Source organism: Natrix helvetica (genome assembly GCF_964273705.1).
Source record: "Natrix helvetica genome assembly, chromosome: 5".
NCBI lineage: Eukaryota > Metazoa > Chordata > Lepidosauria > Squamata > Natricidae > Natrix > Natrix helvetica.
Window position 1 is genome coordinate 49,267,076 of NC_138551.1, and position 16,421 is coordinate 49,283,496.

The 16,421-nt window shown below is 39.9% G+C and overlaps 1 protein-coding gene across 1 annotated transcript; it reads right to left on the reverse strand.

Moving 5' to 3' along the window:
- Positions 1 to 94: 94 nt before the first annotated feature.
- Positions 95 to 11,201, reverse strand: PI4K2A (phosphatidylinositol 4-kinase type 2 alpha). Its single transcript, XM_081955147.1, has 9 exons — positions 10,629 to 11,201; positions 5,400 to 5,600; positions 3,947 to 4,078; positions 3,707 to 3,860; positions 3,262 to 3,323; positions 2,360 to 2,459; positions 2,009 to 2,142; positions 1,839 to 1,898; positions 95 to 1,732 (listed from the first exon to the last, which is right to left on the reverse strand). Exons 1-9 carry the CDS (start codon positions 11,127 to 11,129, stop codon positions 1,571 to 1,573), a joined length of 1,506 nt encoding a protein of 501 aa, XP_081811273.1. The 5' UTR covers positions 11,130 to 11,201; the 3' UTR covers positions 95 to 1,570.
- Positions 11,202 to 16,421: the final 5,220 nt, after the last annotated feature.

Here is a 16,421-nt window from a genome sequence, read left to right on the forward strand (position 1 = left end):
ATGGTGTGAGGTTAGTGAAGGGGGAAGAAGACCCAATTCTTATTAACTCCAGAAGACAAACACACACAAGAGACTGACTCTGTAACAGCAGATCTGTTATGAAGAGACTTGCATTGATTTAAATATATTACATACATTTCTATAGTGCATAAGAACAATACATTTCAGTTCGGACTGGCAAAAATGTAAAGTATTTCCAAGTGCCAGCTTTTGCCTGCCACTTCTAGCAAAATGCAGGAAGCTGTCTCTTGAGCCAGCAACACCAGTGAAAAAGAGGTCCTACGTTCAGCGTATCAGGATTTTATTTAGAAGAGGCAGGAAGCTGGAATTAGTAAAAGGTGTCTTCTTGTAGGTCTGGGAAGCAGCCAAATAGCCAACTGGGAAACATATATAGAAAATTTCAAATAAGTTCTTGTTGCCAGAAGTTTAGTACAGTAGCCTATGAGAAGCAGCAATCACTGTATCATTCCACTGTACATAGAACATCATCTTGATATGGTAGAAATTCTACCTTCCTCTTACAATTCTCTACAGCCCTGTAGAGGACATCTCCCCATGTCAGCATCCCACAGAGAATTTCCCTCCCCACTTCCCTCCCCTACAGATTGTCAATGCTCAAATCAGCCCAATGGAACTCCCACACCATTGCCTCTGGAATAGCCTCTCTTCTCTCCTAAATCAGCCAGCATTTCTAGAAATGAGAGACAGCTATTGCTTACTCTTGGGAATACTATAAATGTGTCCAAAATGCTAACCCAAGATAATAGTGGTAGGTATATAACCTCTTATTCGCTTGCTCTAGGACTATGTGGAGCATGAATGTATGAGCTTGGGATGGATAATTTAAAACCAAATTAAAAACTAGTATCTGAGGCCCTTGGTCCTAGCCACATATGAAGAATGGGAAGCACACTGGTTAATTTTTGCTCTATGGTTGTCTTGCAAAATCTGTCTGCTCTATTATTTATCCTAAGTGGAATTGAAGCTGTTACATTTGGCTTTGTTCCAATCCTCAATAAGTTACTTTATATCAGATTAAATTCTGATTATAGCCACATTTCCTATTGAACAACCCCAAGGCATACACCCTAGGAGCTTCTCCATAGGACAAGAGAAACAGCAAATCCAGTGGGGCAGGAAAACCTGCTTTCAACAGGAATAACAAATGTGCAACAAGGAAGGAAGGAACAACAAGGCTGGCAGTGATACACAGTGAAGTGCTTCCATCCAATTTGGATTATCCCCTCACCACCAGCCCTTCCTTGTAGGAGACCTTATGAGATGCCCATCCAAATAAACATTAGAAGGATATCTTGAGACAAAAGGCCATGGCATGCAGGCTCCTGCTAGGAAATGCTGTCGTGCTTGGGCTGATGATAAGACATGTCCAGCCCAAAGAGAGGGCAGCAGCAATCAGACCAATAAACATCCCTTGTTTCTCACAGGGAGTTGAGATTGACCCTGCTTACATTCCCGACCATCTACAGCAGGCAACCTCAGTCTGGAGGGTTGATTGCCTGCTCTCAAACGATGCCCCTCTAAAGTTCTTCACTGAGAATAGAGGCAACTGCTACCACCAGGTAAAGAAGGGCCTGCGGCTCTGGAAGCTTTGTGTATATGATTCACTGGCAGAGCGTTGATGGGAGCGAGCAGTCTCTACAATAACAGGAGGCATCTGGACCAAGTTAAGAGGGCTCTTCCCATCTTTCAGGGCTTGCATCAAGTTCAGGAGCTAGGAATAAAAGAAAGAAAACTGAATACCAAAGTAATGTATAAATGGTAAAAATTGCCCAATGCCCAACACAGGTTCCATCTCTCCAGTGGGACTAAGTACATACCTGACCACGCATTACTGCAATCTGCTTATGAAATTGGCCTCGGTCAAAACCTGGATCTTTCTATAAAAGAAATAGTATATCTAATTAGGATAGGTGTGACATATACATCACTGCTCCTTAAAGAAAAATGGGTGCCTAATATTCTGATATTAAGTTGCTCTTGTGGTTACCTTGAAGAGTTCATAGAGATCTTCTTCTAGATCTTTGACAAAATTAGGGTCTGAAATCTTTGGCAGAATAAGATCCTTGATCTCTTGAGAGAATGGCACTTTGGCTTGTGGCAGCCATGCCCAATAGAAAGGATCTTGTGAAGGAAGAACAAACAGAAGGCAAAATTAGGTTCATAAAGCCAGACTAGCAATAAGGGTAGCATAGATTCAAATACAAAGGAAATACTTCAGGACTTAACACCCCGGACTTATTAAAGAAACGTCAAGAAATTAGCCCTTCACAAACATCTATACTGAGAAAAAAAAACATACAAATGAACTTGTATGGCTTCTCTTATTTGGAGTACTTACATGCTCTCCAAGAGTCTGGATGCTTAAGAGGGAAAGCCAAACCATTGTCAATGGCTGCCAGTTTAATTATAGGCTCCTTGACTACAACCCATTCTGAGTCCTACCAGGAAACGGAAAATGTTGCATCAGGAAATGATACAAATCTCAGCAATCATTGCCCATTAGTTGAAGAGATAATGCATAATTCCAGAAGATTCATTGCCCCACAACCATCACAATGGAATACTGACCATAGCAATAGCATTTAGACTTATATATTGCTTCACAATGCTTTATGGAACTAAGCAGTTTACAGAGTTGGTATATTTCCCCCAACAATCTGGATCCACATTTTACTGACCTCAGAAGGATGGATGGCTCAGTCAACCTTGAGCTGATGAAAATCGAACTGCCAAACTGCTGGCAGTCAGCAGAAGTAGCCTGCAGTACTGCATTCTAACCACTGCACCACCACGGCTCTTAAACCATGTCAACATAGTTTAACCTACCTCTGTTTTATATTCCCTCTGCAAAGGTGCAAAGGGAAGCCAGGCACTGCTATGCTTGGACTCCATAGTATTACAGACATTATTAATGCACTTTCATATGTTGCCCCCTATAAAACCAAGATGCCACAAAGTGCTATTGCTGAATTGCCTAAGAAAGGTCTAGCAAATCCTAGATCTCTACATCCATATACTTAAAGCTAACTCTAATATTTCTATACAGTTCACATGACATATCTAAGTATTTTTTATCATATGTACATCTCTAGTATACTTGATTAATCTGGATCTCTGGTGTTTGATCCACTTCCCTAGATCTGTTCCATACGACATTATATGCAAGTCTCTGAGAGCCCCTTATTCTCTAAACCATTGATTCATATGGAGTTGTCAGAGCCCCAACTGGGCCCTACTCACCTGCATACTTGTACTGTCCAGGGGGCAATCACACTTGATCAGCCAATTGTCATTACCCCTATCTGCAAAAAAATAGAAATGCACAGATGGAAAATAGAGAAGTATCTCACCACACATAACAAACCTCACATCCCAATATTATGGGAGGAAAAAATTACTGGAATATGGCATGACTGGAATATGAAGTAGAAAGAAGGCCTTATGTTTTCCAGCCCAAAGAACCCAGTTCCAGACCGTAAGAAATGGCTGGAAAAGAGTCCTGTTTGAAATTCTGGAAAGTTGTAGCTAGTTCATTTCAGCAATACTGAGATATATGGAACAATGCCTTGATTTGACCAAAAATTATGTAGGCATACTGGAGAGTGTATACACTGTACAAGCATTTTCAATATGAATAACCTCAATCAGCATTCCATGTCAAGAGCAAGGAAAAGGCAGAACCTACCAGTATTGCGTATAATGTAGTCTAGCACCACCAATCTCTCAAACTGTAGCAACAATTGATGGTTACTCTTTTCTGGAAGAGGCTCAGACTCAAAGCGCCGCAACCAGTAATCTGCATCCTTATAGCCTTCCACAAAAAGCTGGAAGGAACCCACCTGAGAATAAGAAGCAAATACCTTAACAAGAGCAACATACCAAAGAACAATATCCAATGCTTTATTTCTTTATCAATATCCCCTACCTTTGGTGGAAGACCAATTCGATGAAATCTCTGCCCAACTTTTGGCACTTTTTCCAAGGCCAGACGCTTGCCCCGGGACTTCACTCTGTCAATGGCACTGTAGTTAAATGTTTCACTGGCCAAGTGCACCACCTTGAAGAAATTGTAAGTTCATAATCAGTTTATCTCTCATCTATAATAGCCATCCCCATTTAAAGAACAAAGTCATAACTGCGTAAATGTAAGCATATCCAGGCCTGTTTGTCTAGAACCAGTTCTAATCAACTAGTTGAACGTAGATTTTAAATGTTTTGAAAAACAAATCATAATAACAATGGAGAATAATGAGAAATTAGAGATTGGTGTCAAGTGTACATACGATAACACATATGTCAGCTCTGTAAGGTAGACCAAATCAAGAAACCAATGCCGTATGGGCCTAAATCTTAAAAGTCTGAATGCGCTTCTCCCTTCCCTCACTTTATTTTATGTGAACTAAGGAGTGGCCTGTTTGAGACATTTTCTCAAGCTGATTTCAGGAAAGGACTCAATCCCCACTTTCCCAATTGTTACATGTGCTTAACTGTCAAAGTAAAACTATTTTTCTTTAAAAAAAACTTACCGTATTTTTCAGAGTATAAGACACACCTTTTTTCCTCAAAAAAGAGGCTGAAAATTCGGGTACGTCTTATACAATGAATACAGCATTTTTTGCCTCCCGAAACCCTGTCCCCTTCACCAAAATGGCCATGCATAGCCTTTAGGAGACTTCCAGAGTGCTCCTGGGGGCTGGGGAGGGCAGAAATGAGCGAAAGATGGGCTATGTTTTCCTCAATTTCCCCCCACCTCCCAGGAGCACTCTACAAGCCTCCTAAAGGCTATTTATGCTCTTTTTTAAAAAAGAAAAATGGGCCATTTTGGAAAGGTCTGCAGCATGCAAAAACTTTTTTTTTAATTTGCCTCTTCAAAATCTTAGTGCATCTTACATTCCAGTGCATCTTACATTCCGGTGCGTCTTATACTCCACAAAATATAGTAAGTATCGCATAACTATCAATTTTTCCCCGTCTGCAATGTCTTTCTTTCAAAAGAACAGGTACTTTTTCAAATGTACCCGTTGTTTCTAACCAAATATAATTGAGATTCATAAATATTCACTGGACTAGGAATAAGTGACATGAAATTTAAAAGGAGAGTGGGGGAAAGAATATCACTGTCTGAAGATGTGACACTGTCTGGTGATGTCAAATACAGTAATGGGAAATCAAACTTGCAGGTATTTTCAAATTGCAACTTCCATAACTCTGAGTCACAGAGCCAATGGGCAAGCAAGGTAGGAGTTGGAAGTTGAATGCAATCCAAAAGCCCCTGGCGTTTTCTGTACCTGGCATGTAGGGAAATATGGTCCTAGTCCAAGCCTCATGATCCACAGTTTAATCCCATTTGATTATCTCTCTCCTATGAATAGGCTCACCATTGTGCGAGGTACAATGTTCAGTTCCAGCTTTTGGTCAACAAGACTTGCACCAGCTTCAGACAGATATCCTTGGTTGAGAACTAAACAATCTCTTCCAAAACAGCAGGGACAGCAAAGTTTTTGGAGCCATTTTGTCCACTTTGGGTTCAGATGCCCATAGGGTTCTTCATTCTTCGGTTTGAACACACCAATGATTTTCTGAAAGGAAGAGAAGAATGGATAGTGCTAATATAGGCTGGATAAAGCAAAGGCAACACAGAAAATTAATCATCCCAGCTTGGCGATAACCCTGTAGCTCCAAGATGTGTGACTAGGGAATCTAATTCCTCTCTCCCTCTTTCTTTGTAGGAGATAAAAGTTTTTTAAAAAAAGAGGCAAAGGCTTTATGTAGAATATGGAGGTTAAATAACATGTGATGTTGCGTATGGTTTAAGCATAAATAAAATCACAAGATTAAAGCACAGGCTGTTGAAAACCATGACTCCAATAAAAGACACAGTCACCATAATAAAGGGAGGGGGAATCTGAAAAGAATCTCCCATAGAAAAATACATAGGGTATTAATATAAGGCTCTGAGCACATCACAAGACAGTATTGATCTCAACTAATAAAGAAACAACTGTGACATAAAAAATTGTCTAAAACATTGAGAGGCTGTATAGAGAAAATAGTCACCAGAGGAAAAAACAAAAATCAAACATAAACACACATAACCAGATTTAAAATAATCTTGTGCAATACATATTTCTAACTAATGATTTTTCAATCTATCTTTCAAAGATAGCTCTTTTTACGGAAACAATATAGTCTTCCAAGACTCCTGCCTGATATTTCAGAATTCCAGTCAATATATTCTGCTCCAGAATTGGAGAATCCCTTGTTTCCACTCCCTCCTGCTCTTTAACTCTGTGAAGTAGTAGACCAGTACTTCCAGTAGATAAACATAGATCAGGATAAAACCAATTTAGTCATCCCTCATCTCATGTCTCTTCCCAAATTTATGAAGTCCTCCAGAATGCTAATATAAAAAGAAGCAGTCTTGAGTGTGCTTGCCAGGGGCAAGGGGAACCTAGACTTAAATAGTAAGTGGTTTTATTTTCACAAAAGACTTCTGTTTTATAAAAAGTTCACTGGGTCTCATGATTTGTTGAACCCCTGAAAAATGCACAGATAATTTTGCTAAACCTTGGATATAGAGCATAGTCATTAAGGCTTCAAGCCAGCAGCTCTACCTTCAGCCTTTTTATGCCCATTTCTGTGAAACAGTAGAAACAATTTACAAATAAAATGCAGGGGAGAAAATAAAGGATAGGCTGTCTAATTTACCAGACTTATATATACTAGAAATAATAAATATTAGCACAACACATTTTGTCCATCAGATATAATCAATGCTTTTATCAAAATAAGAGCAAAAAAATTGAAGATGAGAACATCATTACTATCACAAAACCTCTTTAAGGAATATTTTTAGGTAGAAACCTAATTCAAATTGGTTGCCAAGAACTATATATTGAAGACTTCAGCATACTCAGATGGAATATTCTGGAAATATTTACCAAAATTAGTCCTTTCCTTGCGCTATCTGATCTGACTGCCTCTGAAATACAACTTCTTTACTAGCAGAAGCATTTCTGATAAAACGAGATTTTCCATATTGTCAGTTCAGTGTTAGATAACGTACTAGCTAAATCACTTCTAATCAAGTAGAAAAGCATATTCCTAAATCAATCTTTCCCAATCTAGCAAAGACCAGATATACTGAACTACTGTACAAGTCCCATTTCTTCCAGCCAGTATAATTTACTGATCATTCTGTGGAGATTATGGTAGCTATAGTCCAGCATATTTGAGGGCACTAGATTTGGAAGTCTGCCCTGAGCCAGATGGGAGAACCAGTTTGGTGTAGTGGTTAAAGTTGTGGCCTAGAAACCAGAAGACTCTGAGTTCTAGATCTCCCTTAGGCATGAAAGCCAGCTGGCTCACTTTAGGCCAGTCTTACTTTCTCAGCACAACCCACCGCACAGATTTTTTCTGTTATGAGGAAATATGAGGCACTACTATTAGGCATGTTCACTGCCTTGAGTAATATATATATAAAAGGTGGGACAAAATATAACAATAATAGTTTAGGATAAAAATATTCAGACAGAGAAATCCATAGGGTATTACCCCTTTGGGGCAATAATTAGGTCAATCCAACTGAACACACAGACTTTTCATTGTGAAGATAAAAGAGGAAAAGAAAATAATGTGTATGACATTCTAAGATTTAAAGGAAAAGATAGAACACACAACTAATAAATAAGTAAATAAATACAATAACATAGCTGTAGCCGCACACATGCAGCAAACACAATCAAATTCCATAGCACAATCTTACAGTTTTCACTGACACAACTCTAATCTTGCAACTGGGAGCAGATAACTCAGATACCAAGTCCTAAATTCAAAGACTTAATTCCTTTATAGCGATATATAGTGAATCAACACAAACGTTTCATTCATCTCGGCTGCATCTCACAAATCCAACAAGAAAGGACATTAATTTAAGCGGAAAAGAAGAGCCTGGATTCCGAGCAATGAAAAGATTTGTAATGCTATATGATTTCATGGGTATGCAGAATAAAGGAGCCAAATTAATTTAGTTAGATATAATAGGTCACATCAGGCTACAAACACAAACATGAGGAATGTACTGCAGCTGATCGGAAACTCGTCATCCCATTCTCCATGTGATCAATTGTTCCCTTTATTTCAATACATTATGATACAGCATGTAAAACTGAACCACAGACTGAAATGACCAGTTTCCTAAAGGTGGAAAAACAGAAATGCAAACAGCAGCAGCAACCACATCCAAAGCCTCAAAGATGTTCTAAACTAAAAAAACTATGTGAGCTTCAATCTGAGAATTGGAGAACAAGAGAATTTAAAACCTCTTTCAGTTGCAAATACAGAAGCACAAATAGAGACAAATTTTCTCTTCGTGTAATCTTTACCCAAATCGATTTTAAACTTTGAGTGATGCCAATTCCAGTGACGCCTTGGGGAATTATTCTCCTGCCAAGGACTCTCATAGCAGTAAAAATAACAAAAAATATGCTTATTGTCTTCTCCAATGCTTTTGATAGAATGTATGTATCATTGTCCATGTACACAAAGTTTTATAGAGCAGTAAGGTGAGAAGCTGCCTGTCTCCAAACAAGCTTACACTCTAAAATAGCTACAAAAGGATTGATGTATCATTTTCATAGAATTTTAACCCCTTTTCTAAAAAGCTGGGTTTCAAAAGGGGGGAAAAGATTGTAGTTTAATTGCCATCAATGACCAATGGGGGAAAAAACAAGAATAAGTTGCATTGGTTTTTGAAAGCTGGTTGAGTAAACAATGGCAAAGGTTGTTTGGAAAGGAAAGGGCAAATGGTAAACTGCTTCAGTTTAAAGCTGAAAAAGAGAACAATGAACAATTCATAAAAGTGTTTCTACAAATCAAACGTGTCTGATTCTTTCAGCTTTCTTTTCCAAATGTACTCTGTATTGCCCGAAGTATGATGGCAGAGATTATTTTCAATACTGTATGCAGAATTAATCCAAATCAAATTTTGAAGATTTGCTTTGCTTTGTTCAAAAGATTAGAAAACTTAGGAAAGAAGGGGTTGTTCTTACAGCTAGCAGTTATTTTCCTCCAGAGCAATGTTTTGCTATAAGGCAGCCATTAAATTTATAAGAATCTAAAATAATTCAAAGGAATGTACCTGGACTGTATTCCTACTGACTAATTAACATTAAAATTGATCATCTTCATGTGTGACTTGTAAAATAGAACCAAAAGCTAGCAACAGTATTACTTGAATAAGACTGCATATAGTACACTACAGGACTATTAGAAAGCTTCCACTTCCGATCCAACTTAAACACTTAAGTATAAGAAATTAAATAATATCACTTTATAATGCCTTGGTAAGACCACACTTGGAATATTGCATCCAATTTTGATCGCCATAATATAAAAACATTTGTTGAGACTCTAGAAAGAGTGCAGAGAAGAGCAACAAAGATGATTAGGGGACTGGAGGCTAAAACATATAAAGAACAGTTGCTGGAATTGGGTATGTCTTGTTTAATGAAAAGGATGACATGATAGCAGTGTTCCAATATCTAAGGGGCTACCACAAAAAAGAGTCAAGCTATTTCCCAAAGCACCTGAAGGCAGGACAAGAAGCAATGGATGGAAACTAATCAAGGAGAGAAGCAACCTAGAACTAAGGAGAAATTTCCTGAGAGTTAGAACAATTAATCAGTGAACAACTTGCCTCCAGAAGTTGTGAATGCTCCAGCACTGGAAGTTTTTAAGAAGAGATTGACCAACCATTTGAAATGGTATACAAATGGTATTTGTCTGAAATGGTTTTTCTGCCTATGCAGGGGGTTGGACTAAAAGACCTCCTAAATTCCTTCCAACTCTGTTATTCTGTTAATTGATCATGTCAACCAAAAATATGCATTAGCATCAAAATATCCTTTCCCCTAAATTAATTGTTTTATTAATTATAAAATGTATATAATATATATTGAATAAAGATGATAGTGAACTACAGTGGTGTTTATGCAATAAAAACTAGAAATTGTCAATACTATGATAAAGTAAACTAAACCTTTAAAGATAAGGGGGAAAGTATATATCAATGTTAAATATAATTTCTAAATTGTTAATCAACATAGGGCTCAAGACTGTTCAAAATACATTTCACCCTGATAACAAAAAAATTACATACCAAACATTTAATATTATTGATTGTAAATTCATTGATACCTCAGCATAGTTCCCAAAGTTTCTGGGCCAAGCAGAAACTATGTCACTATGCAACAAAGTTGTTTCACTAAACATCATTATCTAGGTTCCTAAATATGGTCTTATTAATTCAATAAAATCTTCTATAATGACAAAGGCATATGGTGTGCCATTTTTTTTATGCATCAGAAGAAGCAATTCCAGTACTACAGCTCATTCTGAAGACCTAGCTTAGAAGAAAAAAAAGTGAGCAAAAGTCAATACGGAATTGGGGAGCAAGGGACTGACAAAGGTAGCAACTACAAATATCCCACAACCCTTGCACCCTCTCTCCAGCCCTTCAGTTATTTTAAGCATTCAACCATCCACGTCCTGTTCTTTTTCCCCTTGTCCCGTGATGTGAATACATTTCCCGAACCCCGATCTCTCACCCCCTGCGGATCCTTGACGAAATAGCTGCCGCTAGAACCTTGGTAGATGCGCTCAGGGTAGATTCCGCGTTCGCTCGCCAGCTCTGCCAGTCGTACCACCTCGGCGAATTCTGGGTCATCGGGAAATTCATTCCGGTGCTCCCGTTCACCTCGACCCGCGGCGATCCCTACTCCGACCCCCACTTGAGCCTGAGTCTGGATCGCCCCGGCTGTTGCTACAGTCCCCCGGGAGCCTCCACGCTCCGACCCACCACCCCGATCCAACAGTGGCTGGCGCTCCCGGTCGCGGCCACCTGCGGGGGATCCCGGTGGGGAGGGACAGGGACACGGTCCAGCGGGAGTAGTAGGGGCAGCGGGGCAGGGCGGGGAGCGCACGGCACCCCCAGGCAGCCCATACCCCGGGGCCGGACCGCGCTCTGGAGATACCAGCGGGCTCGTTTCATCCATAGGCCGAGCCGGTCCGAGGCGCTGATCTAACCCCGGATGGGCGCTTGCACGCATAAACCACGGCCCCGCGGTCTCAGACTCAACGCCGCTCAGTTCGGATCACCTGACGCCGGCCCGCGGCCACTGCCGTTTCCGCCAGAGTAGCATCAGCGAATCACAGTGCGGTCACGCCCCCTATTTACAGGGTACCCGGAAGCCACGCCTATTGGAGAACCCATCGTCCATTCGCAAAGCTTGTCCCGCCCAGTGCACACCTCTTCGTTATGTAGAGTTCCGCCTCCCACTTCTTAAGCTAAGTCATGCCTTTTGAATGGAGCATAAATATAGATCCATTCCTTTCTTTTCAATCTGTGCCTCCCCCCCCCCCCACTAGGCCCCTATTGCCACAATTCGTTTCTTGATCAGAGCGCCGCCCGCCTTCTGTATTACACGTACAGTTGACTGTAATACTGTATCGCCGCCTGATTATGCTGAAGACATTTTATGTCATCTAGCGCTCCGTTGCTAAATCACACGCCTACGTATTCTGCGCTGATTGCAATGACCATTTGTCAGTAGGCTACACACAATTCTTTTCGCTATGCAATGTACAGTAGTATACATCACGTACGAATAACACCGCTTTGGAGTGTTCATACGATCTTATTGTAAAGCCTTGTAAATAATATATATCCTAATGCCCGGGCTGCAGAAAGCCTGGCATTGCAATTGTACTGGACGGACTTCGTGGATCTTAAGGGACTTAAAACTTGTAGCGGGAAATAAATTACCCCATAGCCTTTAATCGCAATAATCCTAGAGACTCTCTTTTCTTAGGAAATGGCTGCTTGTATCCTCTGGATATTTATGATCTCGTACGAGTCCAATAATTTTCTACACACACCACACACACACACACACACACACATTCACTTTCATCATGGGAACCAGGCAACACTGTCACTGAATGGTGGAGTCACTAGGCAGTTTTCTCGATTTGTCTTCCTTCTACCCAAGAGGTGTAGTGCTGAAGAAACCAGGCCAGTGTGAATTCTAGTTCCACTTTTAAGGCATGAAAGTCTTACTGGGACAGTCGTTACTCTCTCTCAACCCAACCCAGGTTTATTGGTGTTGTTGGGATAATAGGAGGAAGAAGGAGTATTATGTATGCTTACTACCTTGAATTACTTATAAAGTGTAAAAGCAGGATAAAAAATCTAGTAAATAAATCCTGTTAGAACTCATCTGTTTTAATTATCTGTTTCCCTGGTTATTTTATTTCAATTATTCTAATGTTGGGAAATTGACAGAATTGGTATTTCTGGCTGTTCTGAGATAAAAAATGTTGAACAACAATCGCAACTCCCACATCCCCAACTCCATTTCAACTAGTTTCAGCATGGCATGCACACTTGGCAAGCCCTGCCCTTCTCACTCCACCGCCAACGCTGTGTTGCAAATGCTGTGCTTTCCCTCTTCAAAGTGACAGTTCCCATTTAAAGAGGGGGGAGGGGAGAATGTTTTGCTTAAGCTATTAAAAACTTGAAAGTTTAAGTCCCTTCTTACTTCCTTAACAGCTTTAGTGTGCTTCTCAGAAATAATCAGCTGATGGACATTATTATATGTTTTATTTCATTCTTTTCATTCAGAACTGCTTAGCACAAGGATTGCATAATATATTGAATATAAGGAAACCTTCCTCTGAGAAAACAATTATCAAGTGCTTGCATATCACCAAAACTATTAATATCAATGTAATTCACAATCATATTTATTCCAATGCATGCTGGCTGTGTTATGTCTGAAATCTTTCAAGAAGAATCATAGGGATATCAGATATAGGTCCATTATTCAATGAAAAAAATATTGAACCACTATTGTAGTATTCAAGTTTCCATTTTAAAAACTAGATTCTTCCATTTATCTGTTCATTAGGATGTCTTGATTCAAGCAATACATAGGGAATCATTTCATTTGTTTGCTTTTGCATTAGCATACTCTAGTTTTTAAACTATAGTTTATGGTTTAATGCATTGTATAAACCCAGTCAAATATGATTTATTTACTAAAGCATAGTTAAACAAATGATTATTATCCAATTAAATTTCACTTAGCTATCACAGAATAAGAATTTGAGTGATCTCATATAATCCAAAAAAATAAAATGTTCACAGTGGAGAAAAATTAAACTGCCAGATCAGTTTATATTATAAACTGTTTTAATCAACCCTTACTAACATATCAGTTAGGATACCTTAGGTAGGACACATGAGTAAGAAAGAAAAAAAGAAATATTGCAGTTATTGATGTTTTTAATGAAAGTGTAGTTTGACCTGCAGGAATCTTATAGTGATTCAGTACTTTTTTAATATATTCATGACTTATTTAGAATTAAGAATGAGAATTGATATGGCTATGTTTTCAGATGATTTTACATGATTTACATTAATCAAGAATAATTTATTCCAAAAGTTTTCAGGGAACAGGAATATAATGCCTTTGAGGCTAGATTATTATTTATTATTATAGACAATGTCACTTCTCTTATTTAAATTTCTGTTATATGATCAATCACGCTTTCTAGCTCCCATCAGATGGCAATATTTTAGAGGAGGAGTTAGGAGGGTGCCACACTATCTGACCTAAGAGGATGAGCCACGGTAGCGCAGTGGTTAGAGTGCAATACTACAGGCTACTTCTGCTGACTGCCAGCTGACTGCAATTTGGCAGTTTGAATCTCACCAGGCTCAAGGTTGACTCAGCCTTCCATCCTTCGGAGGTCAGTAAAATGAGGATCCAGATTGCTGGGGGCAATATGCTGACTCTGTAAACTGCTTAGAGAGGACTGTAAAGCACAGTGAAACAGTATATAAATCTAAGTGCTATTGCTATGAGTAAATGTCGGTAGGGAAAAGCAGCCTCACAGATAACCTGGGCATGGGCTAATTGTGATGACCACCAGCTCAAGTTGCACCTGCAAGGAAACTGGAAGCAGTTCATACAACAGAGGTGTTACATGAGAAAACCTAGGTGGCATGCTCTGCATTCTGAACTAGTTGAAGTTTCCTGGTGGACTTTGAGGGCGGATTCATTTAAAGTACATTGTAATAATCCAAACAGGCAGTGATCAAAGCATGAATGACCGTGAGCAGGGTCAGGAAAGGGAACAATTGGCATCTAGACAAATCTGTGCAAAGGTTCCCTAGCCACAACTGCCACCTGCTCCTTGAGAAGAAGTTGTGAGTTCAGGATGAACACCCTATCCCCCCCCAAAAAAAAACTGTGCACCAGCTCAGTTTTGGTGGAGTTCCACTCCATCCAGAGTCAAAGATGAAGTATCATTTAGGCCCAGAGAGGCGGGGGCAGAAACCCATAGCCATGGATCTTGCTAGGATGGAGTTGAAGCCAATTCCTCCCCATCCAGAGATATATAATTAGATATTGTTAGCATAGTGATGATACTAAATTCCATACCAACAAATGCCAGAAGACCTAGCAGCTTCATGCAGTTATTAAAAGGGGGCTCCAGCACTGGGCCCCCACATTGCAGGGGCCAGGGCTTAACTTTTCAACTTCTACCAACACTGGTTGGAACAAGCCATGGAAGATGAAAAAGAACTACTCGAACACAGTGCCTTTTTCCTAAGCTTCAAAGCCAGTCCAGAAGGAGACTGTGGTTGATGGTATTGAATAGCCAGAGAGGCTCAGGAACACCAGAATGGTCACATCATCTCTATCCCATGTTCTCCAAAGGTCAGGTCAAAACATAAGTCTAAGTCAGTAAAGCAGACATCTTCTGATATTTGCCTAACCTCTATGCTAAAATACCTTAGGTTTTCCAGTCGTAATCTATATATTCTCGTGTTTGGGTATAACCTTTAACTGGGTGAAACAATGCATCATTGGGCAACAATTTTTAAACCAAGGTACCTCAAACGGGCTAACTTACAAAACATGTCCAAAATCCAAAATCTGTGACACCCACGGAATTGAAATTTGACAAATTTTATAAATATTTTGTAATATAAAAATTATCATAAAACATTTTATGACACAATACAAAATGTCATAAAACATTTCCCGCAGTCATCTCTTCATGTGTGACTATGCTATACAGAGTTCACCATGGCTATTTTTATGGCAGTTACATCTCTGAATATCTCGGTCCCTCCCTTTTCCAATGAAGGCAGCATATTAGAAGCTTGTTCATTGTTAAAGGTGTTGATGGTAAGGAAATATCTCTGAAAAGATGACCAAATGAGTCACAGTTGTTTGGTATAACTCCTCTAACATCATTTCATTTTATTTTGTTCAAGTGGCTGTTGTGACCAGCTGTCGAGTCATAAGTTAAAATAAGTCAGAACATGTTTTTGTTTCGTTATATCCTCCAGATTCCTTGAAATTGGTGGCCTTGTTAAAAAATTGGGTTTGTCTAAATCCCTTAACACATAAAGGGATTTTGAAACTGCCCTAAAACTCAGGGCATTATACAAGCTTAATAAATTGTAGCTATTAGTATTAATGGAATTGCTTCAAACATGTGTAGTTGAAATGAAATACTCATTTGCTATTTGTGAATTACTATCACTTTTGGGGAGGAGGAGCTAAGATTTTAACAGACAGTTTGAAGAAAACTTCAATGCATAAATATCATTCAACTAAATTCAGCCACCCAGTAGCCATAAGGAAACATGCACTGCATTCCTTATTGAACAAAACAAAAGCAAGAGCCAGGCACTTAAAAACAGTTTTATTGTTTCATAAAAGCCCCTTTTTGATCATCTTCTTCAAATAGGCACTGCCTATTTGCTTCGGCATCCTTTCCCCAATTTTGTCTCTTGGGAGCCGCAGCAGGCATCTCTCTCCGCAGATGAAAGGAGCTCTGGAAAGCTTCAGCATGGCAGCCTCTCACTTCTGTGGAGAGGAAAGCCTTGTCTTTTTGCCCCTCAGAAATATGGCCGGTCCGTGAAAATTTCCTTGCCCTTCACAAAGAAGGCCACGGAGGGAAGGGAGAATTAGCCGGAAGGCTGGGCAATAGAGGGGCGCGTTACTACCGGTTGTCTAGGAAACCACCAACAGCGTGAGCGGATAATACCTAGTGGGCGAGTGCCCTGAGAGATGGATGGGGGGAAGCCTGGCATAGCGGAGGGAGGGGGGAGGCGGTAGCCCATGGGGGAGAGCAAAGGGGCGTGCGGCTGGTGGCAGCTGCTACAAAGCTTGCATCCAGGTGAGGGGCGCGGTCATTGTTGGTGCAATGGATAGATAAAAAGCATAGGGATGACGTGGCCGGGAATGCTGCGTGGAATCCGGGCAGGTAGCAAGGCTTTGGGGGCAGGAAATTGCAACGCCAAGAAAGGCTGAGTGGAA